This window comes from Piliocolobus tephrosceles, chromosome 16 (genome assembly GCF_002776525.5).
Source record: "Piliocolobus tephrosceles isolate RC106 chromosome 16, ASM277652v3, whole genome shotgun sequence".
NCBI classification, from domain to species: Eukaryota; Metazoa; Chordata; class Mammalia; order Primates; family Cercopithecidae; genus Piliocolobus; species Piliocolobus tephrosceles.
Window position 1 is genome coordinate 9556901 of NC_045449.1, and position 18894 is coordinate 9575794.

The window sequence follows — 18894 nt, forward strand, 5'->3', positions numbered from 1 at the left end:
CATCAACAAAATTTTCATGAGATTTCCTCCTTTTCTTGTCATTCATCAGTGGTCACCCCTTCCTTAGCCCAGTACCACTTAACTGTTTCTGATAAGAAATGTATTGGCCAGGTGCGGCGGCTCGCGCCTGTAATCCCAACACTTTGGGAGGCCAAGGCAGGTGGATCAACTGAGGTCAGGGGTTTGAGACCAGCCTGGCCAACATGGCGAGACCCCATCTCTGCTAAAAATACAAAAATTAGCCAGACATGGTGACAGGCACCTGTAATCCCAGCTACTCAGGAGGCTGAGGCAGGAGAATTGCTTGAACCTGGGAGATGGAGGTTGCAGTGAGCCAGGGTCGTGCCATTGCACTCCAGCCTGGGTACAAGAGTGAGACTCCATCTCAAAAAAAAAAAAGAAAGAAAGAAATGTATCCAGAAATCCCCTGTTAACGTTCTTAGCTCAACTTTTTTTTTTTGCAAGCAGAAAAAGGCTTGTTTTATTTTAATGACTGATCTATGTAATCGCCAAGACTGCTATCTACAGACAAGAAATGGGGAGCTCCTATTTCTTAGCCTCTTCCTCCTTGGACAAGTCTTGATCTTCTCCTTCTTGGCCCAGAGATGGTCTTCACGGCACTTGTGTATTTCCTTGGTCTTAGATCTGTGGGCCTTAGCCTGGTCAACCGGGAGCTTCTTGCAGGCTTTGTCTGCCATCAGCTCACGGATGTGTTCCATGAGAATCCAGTTGTTTTTTGAACACATTCCCCTCTACCTTCAGGTAGAGGCTGTGATACGTGTGGTGATCAATCTTCTTGGATCCACGGTATCTTCAGAGCAGGTGGAGCAGAATCCTCATTCTCCTCATCCAAGTTACTTTCTCTGGCAAAGGGCTGCACCCTTTGGCTTACCTATGCCCATGTGCCTGCCCTTCTGGTGGGCCAAGGTGTTTTCCCAGCATCCAGCCAGGGAATGGACAGTCACAGGCTTATGATAATTAGCCCATCTTTGATCAGCTTCCAGATCTGCAGGTGGGAGTTGGCCTTGGCAATTTCACTGGTCTCATTGGGATCCAACCAGACCTTCTTGGCACTAGAGGAAAGCCCCGTCTGAAGCCTGAGCATCCTCACGGCTTTGGCCACTGCAGCAAAAGGAAAGAGTTCCAACATCCTTCGCTCAACTTAAAGCAGTTATTCTCAACCTTTGGTGCACACTGAAATCACCTAGAAAGATTTAAAAAACACTGATGCTTTGGTCCCACCCCCAGAGATTCTTGGAGCTAGGTCATTAGGCCACCCCCATCCCACCCCCTGTCAAAGAGACTAGGTCTTGGAGGGGGGAAATGGCCCCTTAACCAAGGTTAATCTGGCAAAACTGTTAATCTCCTCTGTAATTTTAAGCTGCCTAAAATTTGCTTGCAGAACATTCGAGAATGTTGAAAAGCCAAAAGAAAGAAAGTAAAACAAACCTTGCTGTACTAAAAAATGCAATATGCCCATCCGTGGATAGTCTCTGTGGTGAGAAGGGTGGAGTTCTGCTGACTGGTTTGCATAGTCAGGGGATCAACCCTGAATGGGTGGCAGGGGTTTATTCTACCCAACCCATCTAGCTTCTACACAGAGGAAAAGAAACAAAAGGGAAGCTGCCAATTATAGTGGACATCCTATAGTTTTCATGCATTTTTTTTTTTTGAGATGGAGTTTCACTCTTGTTGCCCAGGCTGGAGTGCAACAGCACAATCTCGGCTCACTGCAACCTCTGCCTCCTGGGTTCAAGCAATTCTCCTGTCTCAGCCTCCTGAATAGCTGGGATTACAGGCATGCACCACCACACCTGGCTAATTTTGTATTTTTAGTAGAGACGGGGTTTCTTCATGTTAGTCAGGCTGATCTCGAACTCCGACCTCAGGTGATTCACCCTCCTTGACTTCCCAAAGTGCTGGGATTATAGGCGTGAGCCACTGCCCCCGGCCTGCATGTATCTTTTAAATTTTGTAACCTATTTATGAAACTTTTGGCATTGATGTCATCATAGTATTCATGTTGTAATGCAGCCTGCTTTTTGACTGACTTCACACCAAGGACATCTATGTATGTACACGTAGATATAGATCTCATTCTTTGCCATAATAGCGTAGTATTCCATTGTACAGATGTGCTGGAATCTATTTGGCCAGCTCTCTATGTTGGTGCCCTTTGTTTTATCTATTTTTAAAACAAATATCTTTTGTGCTTGTTGCCACACAGCCTAGGCAACAAGAGCAGTGGCTCACACCAGTAATCCAAGCACTTCAGGAGGCCAAGATGGAAAGGATCACTTGAGCCTAGAAGTTCAAGACTAGCCTGATTCTCCTGCCTCAGCCTCCCGAGTAGCTGGGAGCTACAGGCGCACTCCACCACTTCTGGCTAATTTTTTAATTTTCAGTAAAGATGGATTTTCACCATGTTGGCCAGGTTGGTCTCAAACTCTTGACCTCAGGTGATCCACCTGCCTCGGCCTCCCAAAGTGCTGGGATTACAGGTGTGAGTCATTGCACCCAGCCAACATTCGAAACCATCCTGGCCAACATGGTGAAACCCCGTCTCTACTAAAAATACATTACCTGGATGTGGTGGTGCATGCCTGTAGTCCTAGCTACTCGGGAGGCTGAGGTAGGAGAATCGCTTAAATCCAGGAGGTGGAGGTTGCGGTGAGCCAAGATCACGCCATTGCACTCCAGCCTGGGCAACAAGAGCAAAACTCCATCTCAGAAACAAACAACAACAACAACAACAAACTTTTAATGTGTCACTGTTGTGTCTTCTAATAGGGAGACCCCATCTCTACAAAAACTGAAAAATTAGCCAGGTATGGTGGTGTGTGCCTGTAGTCCCAGCTACTTGGGAGGCGTGGTTGAGGAGATGTTGGGATGGGGTAATTTCGTTGTTCGTTTTTAAGTAACCTATTGTGGTTTTTTCTTTCTAGAACCACTAAGATGGTTGTTTCTTATTTTGAAAGCCTGTTTTCCCTTTGACTTTTTTTTGGTCCTTCTTATTTCGGCAGTGTGGTGGTGTGGAGCATAGCCAAGAGAGATGCCATCTGCGGCAGCCCTGCAGCCGGCCTCAATGTTGGGAATGCCACCAATGTAATCTTCTCCAGGTGCCGCGATGAGATGTTTGTGACTGCTGGGAAGTACGTGTCTGCCTTCGGAGTTTCCAGAACTCAAACATTGCTTTATTTTCTTGCACAGAAAACGTGGTCATTCTGATCTGGGGGAACGTGTCTTTAGTCCTGGATAAATACCTTACATCATAGTTTTTGTGATTTTGTACTCATTAAAAGTTCTCTTCGCTGGAGGTATTTTAACTACAGTTATTTTAAAATTCTGTGATTACTGATGAAAAGATTTTGCTTACCTGCTTAACTGTTCTCAGGTTCTTGTTTGTGACGGGATTATCTCCAATCCATGCCCACAGAAATAATTTGCACAATTGAACAGATTGATGTTTCTTTCCACCTGCTCTTAACTGGGGTCTCATAATCTGATAGTTTGCAAATGAATTCTGCCAGGAAGTTTCAGATGGTGAGACTTTAGCCATATAAGATAATTACAGGCAGGATCAGCTTTAACCAGCTAATGGTGACCTAGCTCAAAGTTTGAACAGAGGCCAGTATCTGCCTAAGAGAGGGAATAAATTAATTTACAGATTCACTAATTAGCACCCTGTTTGGAGGGTTTTTTTTTTTTTTTTTTTTTTTGGCAGTGTTTTGCTGTGTCACCCAGGTTGGAGTGCAATGGCGTGGTCTGAGCTCACCGCAACCTCCACCTAACAGGTTCAAGCAATTCTCCTGCCTCAGCTTCCCAAGTATCTGGGATAACAGGACCCCATACCTGGCTAATTTTTGTATTTTTAGTAGAGACAGGGTTTCACCTTGTTGGCCAGATTGGTCTCCAACTCCTGACCGCAGATGCCTGTTTGGAGTTTGAAGGGAAGGTTAAACAAGAATTTTAAAAATCCTTTTTTTGGGGGCCGGGCGTGGTGGCTCATGCTTGTAATCCCAGCACTTTGAGAGGCCAAGGTGGGCGGATCACGAGGTCGGGAGATCGAGACCATCCTGGCTAACAGGGTGAAATCCCGTCTCTACTAAAAATACAAAAATTAGCCAGGTGTGGTGGCAGGCACCTGTAATCCCAGCTGCTCAGGAGTCTGAGGCAGGAGAATGGGCTGAACCCAGGAGGTGGAGCTTGCAGTGAGCCGAGATCGCACCACTGCACTACAGCCTGGCGACAGAGCAAGAATCCGTCTAAAAAAAAAAAAATTCCTTTTAAATGTTTATATACCAGTCCAAAGGGAAAGAAATCAGAAAATACAGAGTTGAAGTATGTGTTCGGTAGAACTATTTTTTTCAACCCATGTGTGGCCTCCCATCTGGGAAAGGTACACGTGCTTGGTTACCTCTCCAGCCAGAGAAGAAAATTTGTGCAGCTCCACATCTGTATTGTTTCCTGTGCCCGCTTTACGATATGCAACTTACATTTGCTCCATGGCTCATCCTGAGGAACGATTCATCCAGAGGAGAGGCCATGAAGCTAATTGACCAGCATGAAATCCAGCCCCTACCAAGCAATCTAAAGCAACTGACCAGGGGCTGTGGCGGCGCTCTTCAACTTTGTTCAGGTTTGCAGAGCGATCTGGCTCAGCCAGGGTTTTTATGGGGCTCTTTCTGTTCCTTAGCAACCCCTTCAGCAGCAGGCATGGGTCCATTCTGATGTCCATGAGCAACATTTCTTCAGGACTCAAAGCTTGAATTTTATACAAAAAAAGTTTTTTAGGACAATCTGCATTCTATGTCTGGCTTGATTTCATGTGACACTGAGAACTGAGAAAGTGAACGTTCTTAAGTAAAATGTTTGACAGGGCACCTACGTATGCCGGGCTCTCTAACTTGGTCCCAATGCCATGTGTTCCACCATATTGTCCCCATGAGATAGCCTGCAAGTTTCAGTATTTCAGAATCCAAAGAACATCTACCAGGAAGACCATGAAAAAAGCTCTTTGTTTAAAAAAAAAAAAAAAGTTCAGTACGTTTAAAATATGTCTGAGCACTTACTATATATATATAACTCTGGGAGCTAAAAAACAAAAAGAAAAACTATATATATAGAGAGAGAGACACACACATAGTTATATATGTTTATATAGTTATATATGTATATGTTTGTGTATGTAGATGTGTGTGTGTGTATATACACATATATACACATATGTGTGTGTGTGTGTGTGTGTATACACATATAGAGAGAAATGGAGTCTCACGCTGTCACCCAGGCTGGAGTGCAATGGCACAATCTCAGCTCACTGCAACCTCTGCCTCCTGGGTTCAAATAATTCTCCTGCCTCAGCCTCCCAAGTAACTGGGATTACAGGTGCATGCTGCCACAGCTGGCTAATTTTTTTGTATTTTAGTAGAGATGGGGTTTCACCATGTTGTCCAGGCTGGTCTTGAACTCCTGAGCTCAGGCAATCCACCTGCCTCAGCCTCCTAAAGGTCTAGGATTATAGGTGTCAGCCACTACCCCCAGCCCAAAACTTGATATGTTTTTGGATTATTAATCTTTTCTGCCTTAAAATATTAGCTGAAGTCTTTGTGATGTTGGCCTTGAAATTTTTATACAATTATTAATTCAGATTAATCCAACATATAATGAGTCAATATCGACCATGGATCAAGTCCTGTGTTAGATGCCTATTTGATTTAGCTTTTAGTCATTTGGTCTCATTTCTCTTTCCTTGAAGACAAGACTCCACACCACAGGTCTTCCCTTTAAAATTTTCCTTGCAACTCAATATCTTGAAAAAAACACATTTAAACTTACTCCTCCTCCGGTTTTTTTGTTTTGTTTTGTTTTGTTTTTTGAGACAGAGTTTTGCTCTTGTCACCCCGGCTGGAGTGCAATGGCACCATCTCGGCTCACTGCAACCTCCACCTCCCAGGTTCAAGCGATTCTCCTGCTTCAGCCTCCCGAGTAGTTGGGATTACAGGCACCCACCACCACACCTGGCTAATTTTTTATATTTTTAGTAGAGACAGAGTTTCACCATGTTGGCCAGGCTGGTCTCGAACTCCCAACCTCAGGTGATCCACCCACCTTTGCCTCTCAAAGTGCTGGGATTACAGGCATGAGCCACTGTGCCCAGCCCTTCTCCTCCTGTTGAAATGAAATTTGGTGTCCTTTGACCAACATCTCCCTACTCTCCCACCCCCAGTCTCTGATAACCACCATTCTACTGTCTCATGAGTTAGGCATTTTTATACTCCATAGCTGAATAAAGTCACGCAGTGTTTGTTTTCCTGTGCTTGGCTTATTTCACTTAAAATAATGTCCATCAGGTTTGTCCATGTTGTCACAAATGACAGGATTTCTTTTCATCGTGTACATATACCACATTTTTAAAGTCCATCTATCTTTTGATGGACACAGGTTGTGGACATCATGGTGATTATACTTCATAATATATTGTATACTTGAAAATTCCTAACAGAATTAATGTTAAGTATTCTCACCACCAAAAAAAAATGGTAATTATACAAGGTAAGGCATATGTTCAATAGCTTGATTTTGCTATTCTACAACGTGTATATGTATATAAACCTCATGATGTACACCATAAATATATATTATTTTTACTTGTCAATTAGAAAGAAAGAAAAGAAGGCCAGGCATGGTAGCTTACGCCTGTAATCCCAGCACTTTGGGAGGCTGAAGCGGGCAGGTCATGAGGTCAACAGATTGAGATCATTCTGGCCAACACGGTGAAACCCTGTCTCTACTAAAAATACAAAAATTAGCCGGCCATGGTGGCGGGCACCTGTAGTTCCAGCTACTCAGGAGGCTAAGGCAGGAGAATGGCTTGAACCTGGGAGATGGAGGTTGCAGTGAGCCGAGATAGCACCACTGCACTCCAGCCTGGCGATAGAAGGAGGCTTTTTCTAAAACAAAAAAAAAAAAAAAAAAAAGAAAGAAAGAAAAGAAAAGAACAAAGAGGAAGAAATTTAAGAAGCTCTGATTTGCTCTGCCCTTGTTCTCATGCTTACGTGTGTGTTTGTTTTCCGTAGAGTGGGGAGTGTGCACTTCAGAGTGAGAGGGAGATGGGTGTGAATCCCTGCTCTGCTGTGTTTGAGCTCCACACGTTCTCATCTGGGAGGGAGGATCACAAAACCTGCCTCATGGTGTTGTTATGAGGATCGAATAAAAGATCTTTCATAGTGCACTAGGCCCTAACGAAGCCTCGAAAATGTTTAGATCTCTTCCCTTCAGTTTCAGGGATGAAGTGATTATTCAATGGGTGTCCCTCTGATTGTGACTTTTTTTTTTATATATAGTGGGACAATTCGAGTATGGGAACTGGATCTTCCAAATAGAAAAATCTGGCCAACTGAGTGCCAAACAGGACAGATGAAAAGAATAGTCATGAGTATTGGAGTAAGTATTAATCAAGTATTAAGTAACAATTAGCACACATTCCTGTTAGCAGTACTGACCAAGGTGTTTGTGTGTGTGTACATGGGGCTGGGGATAGGAAGGTGGGGAATAGACATAGGGGGTGTTGATTGAAGAAGCTCACCTTGGCCGGGTGCAGTGGCTCACACTGTAATCCCAGCACTTTGGGAGGCCGAGGCGGGCGGATCACCTGAGCTCAGGAGTTGAAGACCAGCCTGACCAACATGGAGAAACCTCGTCTCTACTAAAAATACAAAATTAGCTAATTAGCGTCGTGGCGTATTCCTATAATCCCAGCTACTCAGGAGGCTGAGGCGGGAGAATTGCTTGAACCTGGGAGGCGGAGGTTGCGATGAGCCAAGATTGTGCCACTGCACTCCAGCCTAGGCAACAAGAGCCAAACTCTGTCTCCTGGCCAACATGGTGAAACCTTGTCTCTTCTAAAAATAAAAAAATTAGCCAGGTGTGGTGGTGGGTGTCTGCAGTCCCAGCTACTCAGGAGGTTGAGGCAGGAGAATTGCTTGAACCCAGGAGGCAGAAGTTGAGGTGAGCTGGGATCACGCCACTGCGCTCCAGCCTGGGCAACAGAGTGACACTCTGTTTCAAAAAGAAGAAAAAGTTCACCTCTGCCACTCCCTTTAGGAGTCAGGGAAGAGTCACCTAGACACAGCACAGGTAAACCTTGTTTTACTGGAATCTAGGCTGTCATTAAACACCCAAAGCCTGCCTCACCTGGACGAAAGCATTGTAGCCCGCGGCACTTAGAGCCCACAGCACATTCCTATGTCACTGATGCTATTTCTGCTACTGAAAATAAAGTTTCTGACCATGAAATCCATGGCTGAAATGCAATCTCTTCCATACAGAGAAATTATTAATATATTTTAAATGTGGGTTTATATATTCAGGTTGTGTATTCCTTGTCTGATATGCTTATAGCCAGAAGTGTTTTGAATTTTGGATTGTTTTCAGATTTTGGAGTATCTGCACTACACTGACCAGTTCAGCACCTCTAATCTGAAAATTCAAAATTTAAGATGTGCCAATGAGCATTTCCTTGGAGTGTCACATCAGCACTCAAACATTTCCGATTTTGGAGCATTTCAGATTTTAGATTTTTGGATGAAGGATACTCATCCTGTATAACTTCATTCTCCATGGACTGATTCCTCTTGTTTAATGCATAGTCATTTTATGAATCTAGACTTTGGAAAATATGAGATAAAGCAAAATTTTGGAGGAGCACACCTTTATCCTAGGAGCCCTTAAGAGATGTCTCAAAAGTCTGAACTGACAGAGGATGCCTGTTAACATCAGACCCAGACAGACTTCAAGTGAAACGCACAGGCTAATTGGAGTTGGATATTTCCTCCCATCCTATGTGTAGCCCTAACCCTGCTCCCCTTAGCTGTTCTGACCCATCTTTGAGCCTAGGGAAATAGAAGCAGCCCTGAGCACCTTTGCAAGTCTTCCCGGGGTGCCAGAGGAACTTCATCCCATTCCTGAGCAGGGGTTCGTGGGCGTCACTGAGGACATCTGGGTCTTCACGATTTATTTATTTATTTATTTTTCCTGAGGCAGAGTTTTGCTCTTGTCGCCCAGGCTGGAATGCAGTGGCCCAATCTCTGCTCACTGCAACCTCCGCCTCTCGGGTTCAAGTGATTCTCCCGCCTCACCCTCCCGAGTAGCTGGGATTACAGGAATGCGCCATGATACCCAGCTGATTTTGTATTTTTAGTAGAGACGGGCTTTCTCCATGTTGGTCAGGCTGGTCTGGAACTCCTGAGCTCAGGTGATCCGCCCGCCTCGGCCTCCCAAAGTGCTGGGATTACAGGTGTGAGCCACCAAGCCTGGCCAAGATTTCTTTTTCTTGCTTCTTCAGATGGCCGACGATGATAGCTTTTTCTACCTTGGAACCACGACTGGAGATATTCTAAAAATGAACCCCAGGACTAAACTGCTGACAGATGCAGGGCCTGCGAAGGACAAATTCAGTTTGGTGAGTAGAGACCATCACCACTGCCCTGCCATTTTTCTCCCTTCACTAGCAGTATGTACTTTTTTTTCTTTTTTTTTTTTTCGAGACAGAGTCTTGTTCTGTCGCCCAGGCTGGAGTGCAATGGCATGATCTTGGCTCACTGCAACTTCCGCCTCCCTGGTTCAAGCGATTGTCCCACCTCAGCCTCTCAAGTAGCTGGGACTACAGGCGTGCACCACTATGCCTGACTAATTTTTGTACTTTTCAGTAGAGACAGGGTTTCATCATGTTGGCCAGGCTGGTCTTGAACTCCTGACCTCAGGTGATCAGCCCACTTTGGTCTCTCAAAGTGCTGGGATTACAGGTGTGAGTCACCGCACCCGGCCAAAGCACATACTTTCTTAATGAAGAAAGAGTTTGTGGGAAAACATAAAAAGTCAGTGATGGACCCCAAGCCACATCTCAGTTTGCAAGGTACATTGGCCAGTTCTCTACGCCCTCATCCCTGGTTTTTATTCAGGGTAAAGACATTTCTAGGTGTCCTGAATTAGGGAATCAGAACCACATTTATGTTCACCTCTTCAAAGCATAGGGCCCGTTGCTTTGTGATTTTAAACCACATTGGTTCCAGCCCCATTGCCATACATAAGTGTGCTCTTTGATCTATAAAACTATATAAAAATTTTTGTCTACTCTTCTAACTAGATCTTAGATTTTAGCTTCAGCTGACATTATAAGTCACGAAAAAGACCTATAAATAGCCAACTGTTTATATTTACAGAATTCCTCACAATTCTAGTTAAAAGGACAGTTAGAGACTTTGATATTTACACCAAAATAAAAAGCTACCATCAAAGGATCGTTTTATATAATAAGTGCTGCTATTTCCAGCAGCCGAGAAACTTACTAGGGCTGTTTCTACTAAACTTTGAATTTGAAAGCTTGTACTAGGTTCTGCACCTGCCTATCTCATTTCTGATAACAGAACAGATGGTTCTAACTAAGCTTAGATACTTTTCCACGTAGCAGATATTCTCAAGAAACTTTGAAATACTGCACTGTGTTCCTGGGAAAATGTCAGAGTTTTCTTAGTCACATAATCATTTAATATTCAAGTGTTCAAGGAGATGCATAAAAAGAGGGAAAAACTATAATGTAAGTAGAGAAGAGTTAAGAAATAATTCTACAAGAGATTGAAGTGTAGCTTTTCAAGTGTGTTTTTTCTAATTCTTTTTAGGATAGGAATTCTTTTTTTATTATTATACTTTAAATTCTGGGATACATGTGCAGAACGTGCAGGTTTGTTACATAGGTATACATGTGCCATGGTGGTTTGCTGCACCCATCAACCCGTCATTTACGTTAGGTATTTCTCCTAATGCTATCCCTCTTCTAGCCCCCAACCCCCGACAGGCCCCAGTATGTGATCTTTCCTTCCCTGTGTCTATGTGTTCTCATTGTTCAACTCCCACTTATGAGTGAGAACATGTGGTGTTTGGTTTTCTCTTCCTGTACATTAACTCATCCTTTTTTATGGCTGCATAGTAGTCATAGTAGCAAAACCCCTTCCTTACATGATCTCATTCGATCTCATTCGATCCTCATAAACGCCTAATGAGATCGGTACCATTTTCATCCCTGCTTTACAGATGAGAAGACTGAGGCTCATACCATTGGAGATCTCCTGGCTTGCAAGTAGTAGAGCTGAGATTTCAACCCAGGCCGACTGGCTCCAGAACCCGTGCACTTGAATGACATCAGCTGTAGTTTTAAAAAGTTTATTTAGAAATCACATATATGTAGCTTCGAGGCTCTGTTGAACTCTTTACCACTCTCATCCCCAAGTCCCCAAACAAATGCTACAAAGATTCACTCCAGGTTGTCCCCTCATAGGCCGAGCCTTCATCCTGTTGTCCTGCTGAGGCACTTTGGAAGTTAGGGGTGAGGAGTGGAAGCTGGGGAGCATATCATTCTGGTCCTCGCCTTCACATTCTCGAGCCTTGGTGTCTCTTCTCAGTCACAAAATGTCTTTTGAGCCACAACAGGCTAAATTCAGTTTAAAGTAACTTGAAAGAGCATGATATTTGTTTTATAATATTCAAAATTCATTAAGACACAAACCTATACAGTCACTAGCTATATTGAACGTTTTAAAATCGAATGTTGTGGCCGAGTGCGGTGGCTCACGCCTGTAATCCCATCACTTTGGGAGGCTGAGGCAGGAGGATCCCTTCAGGTGAGGAGTTCGAGACCAGCCTTGCCAGCATGGCGAAACCCCATCTCTACTGAAAATACAAAAATTAACCAGGCATGATGGCACCTGCCTGTAATCCCAGCTACTCTGGTGGCTGAGTCATGAGAATCACTTGAACCTGGGAGGTGGAGGTTGCAGTGAGTTGAGATCATGCCACTGCACTCCAGTCTAAGTGACAGAGGGAGACTCTGTCTCAAAAAAACAATAATAATAGCAAATAAATAAAATAAAATGTTGCTCATGCACATTTTAAAATTAGAACTTCACAGTGGATGCTATAAAACACCCATCATACATCATCAAACTTTTTCTTTGGAGTGAGTGGTAGGGGGCACCCCAACCTTTGAAGAGCACTTTAAATTTGAAATATGTTTCCCCCTCTTACATAGTACATGTTGTAGTTCAGATAATACAGTCACCAAACAATAAGGAGTCGTTTGTGCTTTCTTGGGATGTTAACTATGGTCCCTTTGCATTTGTAAGAATTAAGTTCTGGTGCAAACAGTGGCAGCTGAGAGACTAGCATTGCTGAGATTATGCTTATACCTTCTCTTGGCCTTATTTGAGTGGATGTAAAAGTGTTAATTTTTAAAATATTCAAAATGCACTGGAGGTTTTAGGGAGGAAGCATGGTGAAGCCTGTTTGCATCCTGCAGGCCCAGGAGGGTTACTTCCTGTCAAGTGAGCTCGGTGTTGGCATTGAATTCCCTTGGTCAGCCTGGGGGTGCATCGTGAGCAGAACCTTCATGAACATCCTCCAGGCAATGTGTGCAGCACTGGCATGACTTTGGCCATCTCTTTAATTCATCTTTCATTTAGCCTTTTTCTTTTTTTTTTTATTAACATTTGAATTTTTTTAATTGCCATAGGTTTTTGGGGAACAGGTGGTTATTGGTTACATGAGTAAATTCTTTAGGGGTAATTTGTGAGATTTTGGTGCCTTTTTCTTAACACCGTTTCTCCCCGCAGGGAGTGTCAGCTATCAGGTGCCTGAAGATGGGGGGTTTGTTGGTGGGCTCTGGAGCCGGACTGCTGGTCTTCTGTAAAAGCCCTAGCTACAAACCCATCAAGTAAGTTCTGGGCCTCACAGAGTGGGGCTGGGTAGAGACCCACTAAAGGGAGGTTTGCTTGAAGCCAGCAACTCGATGCTATTGGTAAAGTGATATTTGGTTAAAAAATTTCATCTTGCTGTTAGAATGAGTAGTTGGAATCACAATAGATGGTGTCTTCTTTGCCAATGAAAAGACAAAAGCTTATGTTGAATCAAACCAAAGTAGTCCACTATTACCCAGAGGGACACTGCCCATTTAATAAATACATAAGTTTGTATTTAGCTAATACATTGAGCCGTGATGAAAGGAATGGGATGTTATAAACTTATCCAACAAATAACCCACAATGTTTAATGTTCAAAATTGGTTAATTCAATGAAATTTATTATGCAGTGGGTACCTATTATGTGCAAAGCTTTGTGTTAGTCGTGCATTTGAATACAATTTATAATAGAAATAGCCAACATTCACCAGCCATTTCTATATGCCAGATATTGTGCTATATACATTTCTTGGCTCATTTAATCAAAATAAAATGAAACAAAACCTTATGTATTGCCATTAACAAGTACTTATTCAGCACCTCCTCCAACCAAACCAATGTATTAGATGCTATTAATAAAATAAAGAAACATAAGCTATGGTTTTTGTCCTCCCAGAACGTACAGACTCGTTTGGGGATAAGGTATATACACATGAAAGAAGTCTCTACCAGACAAGATAGTATATTAGCACATGGTCCAGATAAAGTAAAATTTATTATGAATGTTGTAGAGATCAGAGAAGAGGATGACCTTCTTGGGATGGAGAGATCAGGGAGGACAGTTCATAGAGGGATGGGCTTAAACAAAACCAGATACCCCACACATGCTCTGTATGGCCTCTGCTACCTCCCAAGAAGCCAGGGGTAGTTGCATACACATTGTAGAAATGAGCATCAGCTGTCTTCATTCAAAGAAATCTGCTTTGAACATTCATGGTGTACCAGGCACCATTCTAGGTGCTTAGGATATCTCAGTGAATAAAACAAAAAAGACGAAAAAAAAAAAAAAAAATCCCTGCCTTCGTGGAGCTTACATTCTAGCAGGAAGGAAAAGGGAATAAATAAGAAACAAAATAAACATGGAAGGTACATAGTATTAGAGGTGACAGATACAATGGAGAAAAATGAATTAGGATGTAGAGTAAGGGGATTACAGTTTGAATAGAAGCAGGGAGGCCAGGTGCAGTGGTTCACGCCTGTAATTCCAGCACTTTGGGAGGTCGAGGCAAGTGGATTGCTTGAGCCCAGGAGTTACAGACCAGCCTGGAAACACAGTGAAACCTCATTTCTACAAAAAATACAAAATTTAGCCAGATACAGTGGCACACATCTGTAGTCCCAGCTACTCAGGAGGCTGAAGCGGGAGGATTGATTGAGGTTAATCAATCAACCTCAAGGTTGAGGCTGGAGTGAGCCATGATTGCAGCACTGCACTCAGCCTAGGTGACAGAGCGAGACCTTGTCTCAATTTTTTTGTTTAAATAAAAAAGCAGTGTATACTTTGCCATTTTAAATTCAGTGGTCAAGGTAGGGCTTATTGAAAATGTTTTGGACCAGTTTCATGCCTGTATGAAGGGGAATGAGGGAAGGAGGAGACTTTAGAACAATATTGGAAGCCTTCCAGGTTATTATACACGCTCAAGTTTGAAAGCAACAGAGAATGCTGGGAGCAGCATTTCATGGAATAGACACTTATAAAACCTGGAATCAGGCCGGGCGCGGTGGCTCAAGCCTGTAATCCCAGCACTTTGGGAGGCCGAGACGGGCGGATCACGAGGTCAGGAGATCGAGACCATCCTGGCTAACACGGTGAAACCCCGTCTCTACTAAAAAATACAAAAAACTAGCCGGGCGAGGTGGCGGGCGCCTGTAGTCCCAGCTACTCGGGAGGCTGAGGCAGGAGAATGGCGTAAACCCGGGAGGCGGAGCTTGCAGTGAGCTGAGATCCGGCCACTGCACTCCAGTCTGGGCGACAGAGCAAGACTCCGTCTCAAAAAAATAAATAAATAAATAAAACCTGGAATCTGGTTTCTGAAGAGAGAGAGAGAGAGAGAGAGAGAGAGAGAGAGAGAGATCCTCTCTTAATTTACAACCGAACCTGAATCCTAATACAGGTGATGTGGGGAAGAGGAATCAGATGAGAAACTTAACCTTAAGAAAGCAAAAACCAGGAGAGGAAAGAAATAACATTCAAGTATATCAGTAATACAAGATGCAAGAAATAAAATCAAGTAAAAAAAAACTACGTTGGGTTGTCTCTGGATGTATGAAGCAGATACAGAAAATTAACCCTCTAGTTTTTTAACCCCTCATTTTTAATGTGCATATGATCCCATTATGATGAAGATAAACTCCAAGTAATTATTACAAGGTTTGTGCCATCACTGTTTCCAAAAGAACCCTGTGTGACAGTGCGGACTTAAATCAGATGTGATTTCCACCTCCTGGACTTTTTGTAGATTGAAAAGGCAGCTCACATGAGAAGTCATGGAGACTAGGAAGAGGTATGACCAAAACGGGCTGCTCCAGTGCCAAGATCTGTCCTTTCTCTTTCCTTTTTTTTTTTTTTTGAGACGGAGTCTCACTCCGTCGCCCAGGCTGGAGTGCAGTGGTGTGATCTCGGCTCACTGCAACCTCTGCCTACAGGGTTCAAGCGATTCTCCTGCCTCAGCCTCCCAAGTAGCTGAGATTACAGGCGCCTGCCACCACACCCAGCTAATTTTTTTATATTTTTAGTAGAGACGGGGTTTCACCATGTTGGCCAGGCAGGTCTCAAACTCGTGACCTCAGGTGATCTGCCTGTCTCAGCCTCCCAAAGTGCTAGGATTATAGGCATGAGCCACTGCGCCCAGCCTGTTCTTCCCCTTTTATCCCTAGGCTTCACTTTGTCTTCTGAAGTTCCCAGATGCCAATAGCTAGTATTTCTTGAGGTTGTCTTCTGTAGGCTAGCATATCTTACCTTCGCTGCAACCCCTATAAAGGAGGAATTATTCTGTGGTTGAGTAAACTGAGGTCAGAGGTTTCTGACAACTTGTCCAGAGTCACAGACCTCTAGTTAGTGCAGGAACTGGGATTTAACTTGTCTTCCTTTCTCCATTAACTGTTCTGTGTCCCACCAAATAAACCTCTAAAACACTGCATTTCCCATGCTGGCTTCCTGCACAAGAACCCGCGTTGAATTCTTCATTGTCCAAACTACATAACTTACAGAGAGAGGTTGTATTCCTAGGGACTCATTCATTGATATGCTTTTTTTTTTTTTTTTAATTCATACTCATTATAAAGGGAAGAGGGAGAAATCTGAAATGTAGAAGAGGAGAAACCAACTCCTAAAGGTTCTGGCAAAGACAACCGCTACTTTTTTCTCTCTCTCTCTCTCTCACTGCAGCCTCCAACTCCTAGGCGCAAGTGACCCTTCTACCTCAGACTCCCAAGTAGCTGGGACTATAGGTGCGCACCGCCACATCTGGCTAATTTATTTTATTTTATTTTTTATTTTTAGAGACAGGGTCTTGCCATGTTGCCCAGGCTAGTCTCAAACTCCTGGCCTCAAGTGGTCATCCTTGCCTAGGCCTCCCAAAGTGCTGGGATTACAGGCATGAACCACTGTACAAGCTCTGAAATGATTTTACTTATAAATAAAACTTCATATTCTATTTTCTTTTACTTAATGCAAACATCATAAACATTTTCAGTATTACGATGTAATCTTTTTATTATGGTAACATATACACATACTACATAATCTTTTAAACTTCTTTTTAGGCAAATATTCTATGAAGCTGATGTTCCAAAGATAATTTAACTATTCCATTACGACTGGTTCTCTAGGTTGTTTCCAACCTTTTACACTTTCAGATAGGGTTATCATAGCATCCTTTGACGTAAAGCATCTTCCCCCTGATTTTAGGATTGTTTTTCAGAAGTGGAATTAATAAAGGGGTTAGTTGCTGTAGTCAGTTGTACCCATAGGCCTGCCTGGAATATTCCCTCTACCCAAATCCTGCCTGTGTTGCACAACCCATGTCAAAATGTTATCTCACTGAAGAATCTTCCCTGACTACTTTAACCTATGCTGACCTCTGGCTTTGCTGTTCATGTGTCCACCAACTTGTGAGTAACTCCTGCCTTTTCAACTGTGTCACTTCTGTGAGGGCAGGTCCGAAATTAGACGCCTGATCTGTATCCTCTGCCATGCTTCAGATGACTCAACCACTTACTGGTTGAGTGAGTCTCCTTTACCTTTGTGCTTCTCCCTAAAGGAAGATTCAGTTGCAAGGCGGCGTCACTTCTATCACACTGCGAGGAGAAGGACACCAGTTTTTCGTAGGAACAGAAGAATCGCACATTTATCGTGTCAGCTTCACGGATTTCAAAGAGACGCTCATAGTGACTTGTCACTTTGAAGCTGTGGAGGATATTGTCTTTCCATTGTGAGTAGAAGAGAAAAAGAAGAATGTGGAGATTTGGTGCAGTATGCAAGGGCATTTAATTTTATGAATGCATTTTCAATATCAATTAACACAGTTACGATTTTTTCTCCTTAAATTTTTCTAATGTGATGAATTATTTTCATAGACTTTCCATTGTCTTCGCCATGCAATTATATTAGCTTTCCAATTCAAATTTGGGTTTCTTTAGAATACTGACTTTTCTAATCAACCCCTCCTGGAAAGGGTAAGTACCTGACAAAACCTTTCTGTTTTTGTAAGGCCATCCAGAAAAAGCTTAGTACAGGCAGTCCCTGACTTACGATTTTTTTATTTTATGATGGTGTAAAAGTCAACTGTATTCAGTAGAAACGATATTTCAAGTACCCATACAACTATTTTGTTTTTCGTTTTCAGTACAGTATTCAATAAATTACATGAGATATTCAACACTTTATTATAAAATAGGCTTTGTGTTAGATGAGTTTGCCCAGCTATAGGCTAATGGAAGTGTTCTGGGTATGTTTAAGGTGGGCTGGGCTAAGCTAGGATGTTCAGTAGGTTAGGTGTATTAAGTGCATTTTCAACTTAGGATATTTTCAATTACATTGGGTTTATCAGGCATGTAGCCCCATCTTAAGACAAGAAGTATCTGTGGTACCTGTTTTAAAACTTCGTTCCTGTCATTTGTTTGTACCTCTTGAGGTCTTCTAGATTTGGCAGGCTTCATGGTGGTGTTCATTAGGAGGGCTTCTGGATCTAGTTGCTGTATTTCTTGGTAAATCTCACCCAGCACAAGTAAAACAAATAACTACTGGCAGTTTTGGTATCAAAAGGAGCTTCAGTCATATGTTCTGGTACTTGATTTTGTAACACATTTTGTCTTTGGTGAGATTCATTTCATGAAGTTGGTCAGTTTTTGCTCTAAACTTCCTCAGTACTTAGCTTGAATTTGTAATACTCAACTTTCAGCAAGACTTATATTCAGACATCAGTTTTTTTTTGTTTTTGTTTTTGTTTTTGAGACGAAGCCTTGCTCTGTCACTCAGGCTGGAGTGCAATGGCGGAATCTCGACTCACTGCAATCTCCGCCTCCAGGATTCAAGTGATTCTCCTGTCTCAGCCTCCTAAGTAGCTAGGATTACAGGCATGCGCCACCACACCCAGCTATTTTTTTATATTTTTGGTAGAGATGGGGTTTCACCTTGTTGGCCAGGCTGGTCTTGAACTTCTGACTTCAAGTGATCCACCCGCCTCGGCCTCCCAAGGTGCTGGGATTACAGGCGTGAGCCAACGCACCCAGCCTCAGATTTTGAGCTGTGGTTTCGGTTCCCTGAATCCCTGTGATTAGGTCTTTCCACGTATTTCCAACAGTGAAAATGGCTCGTGCTTTCCCATTAGGTGAATCTTTATTTGCAAGTTGGTTGTTTTCTTTTGGTCTCACCTTTTCCCCTCTTTTTTTTTTTTTTTTTTTCATAAACAGTTTAGTAGAATTAATCTGTAAAATTGTTTGGCCCTGGTGCTTTTCTTAAGGATAAATTTTAAACTATATTTTCAAATGCTTATATAGGTATTGATCTGTTTGGGTTTTGCATCTCTTTCTTTTGCCTTTTCTTTTCTTTTCTCTCCTTCCTTCCTTCCTTCCTTCCTTCCTTCCTTCCTTCCTTCCTTCC

The 18894-nt window shown here is 42.9% G+C and overlaps 1 protein-coding gene across 2 annotated transcripts in view; it reads left to right on the forward strand.

The window, feature by feature from the left end:
- CFAP52 (cilia and flagella associated protein 52) overlaps window positions 1-18894 on the forward strand; it is a 60259-nt gene that overhangs the window by 16168 nt on the left and 25197 nt on the right. For both annotated transcript variants that reach the window (XM_023190894.2, XM_023190893.2), the window contains 5 exons: window positions 3024-3152; window positions 7347-7446; window positions 9347-9463; window positions 12666-12766; window positions 17054-17224. In XM_023190894.2, coding sequence (XP_023046662.1) covers window positions 3024-3152; window positions 7347-7446; window positions 9347-9463; window positions 12666-12766; window positions 17054-17224 — 618 coding nt within the window. The remainder of the gene's footprint in view (window positions 1-3023; window positions 3153-7346; window positions 7447-9346; window positions 9464-12665; window positions 12767-17053; window positions 17225-18894) is intronic.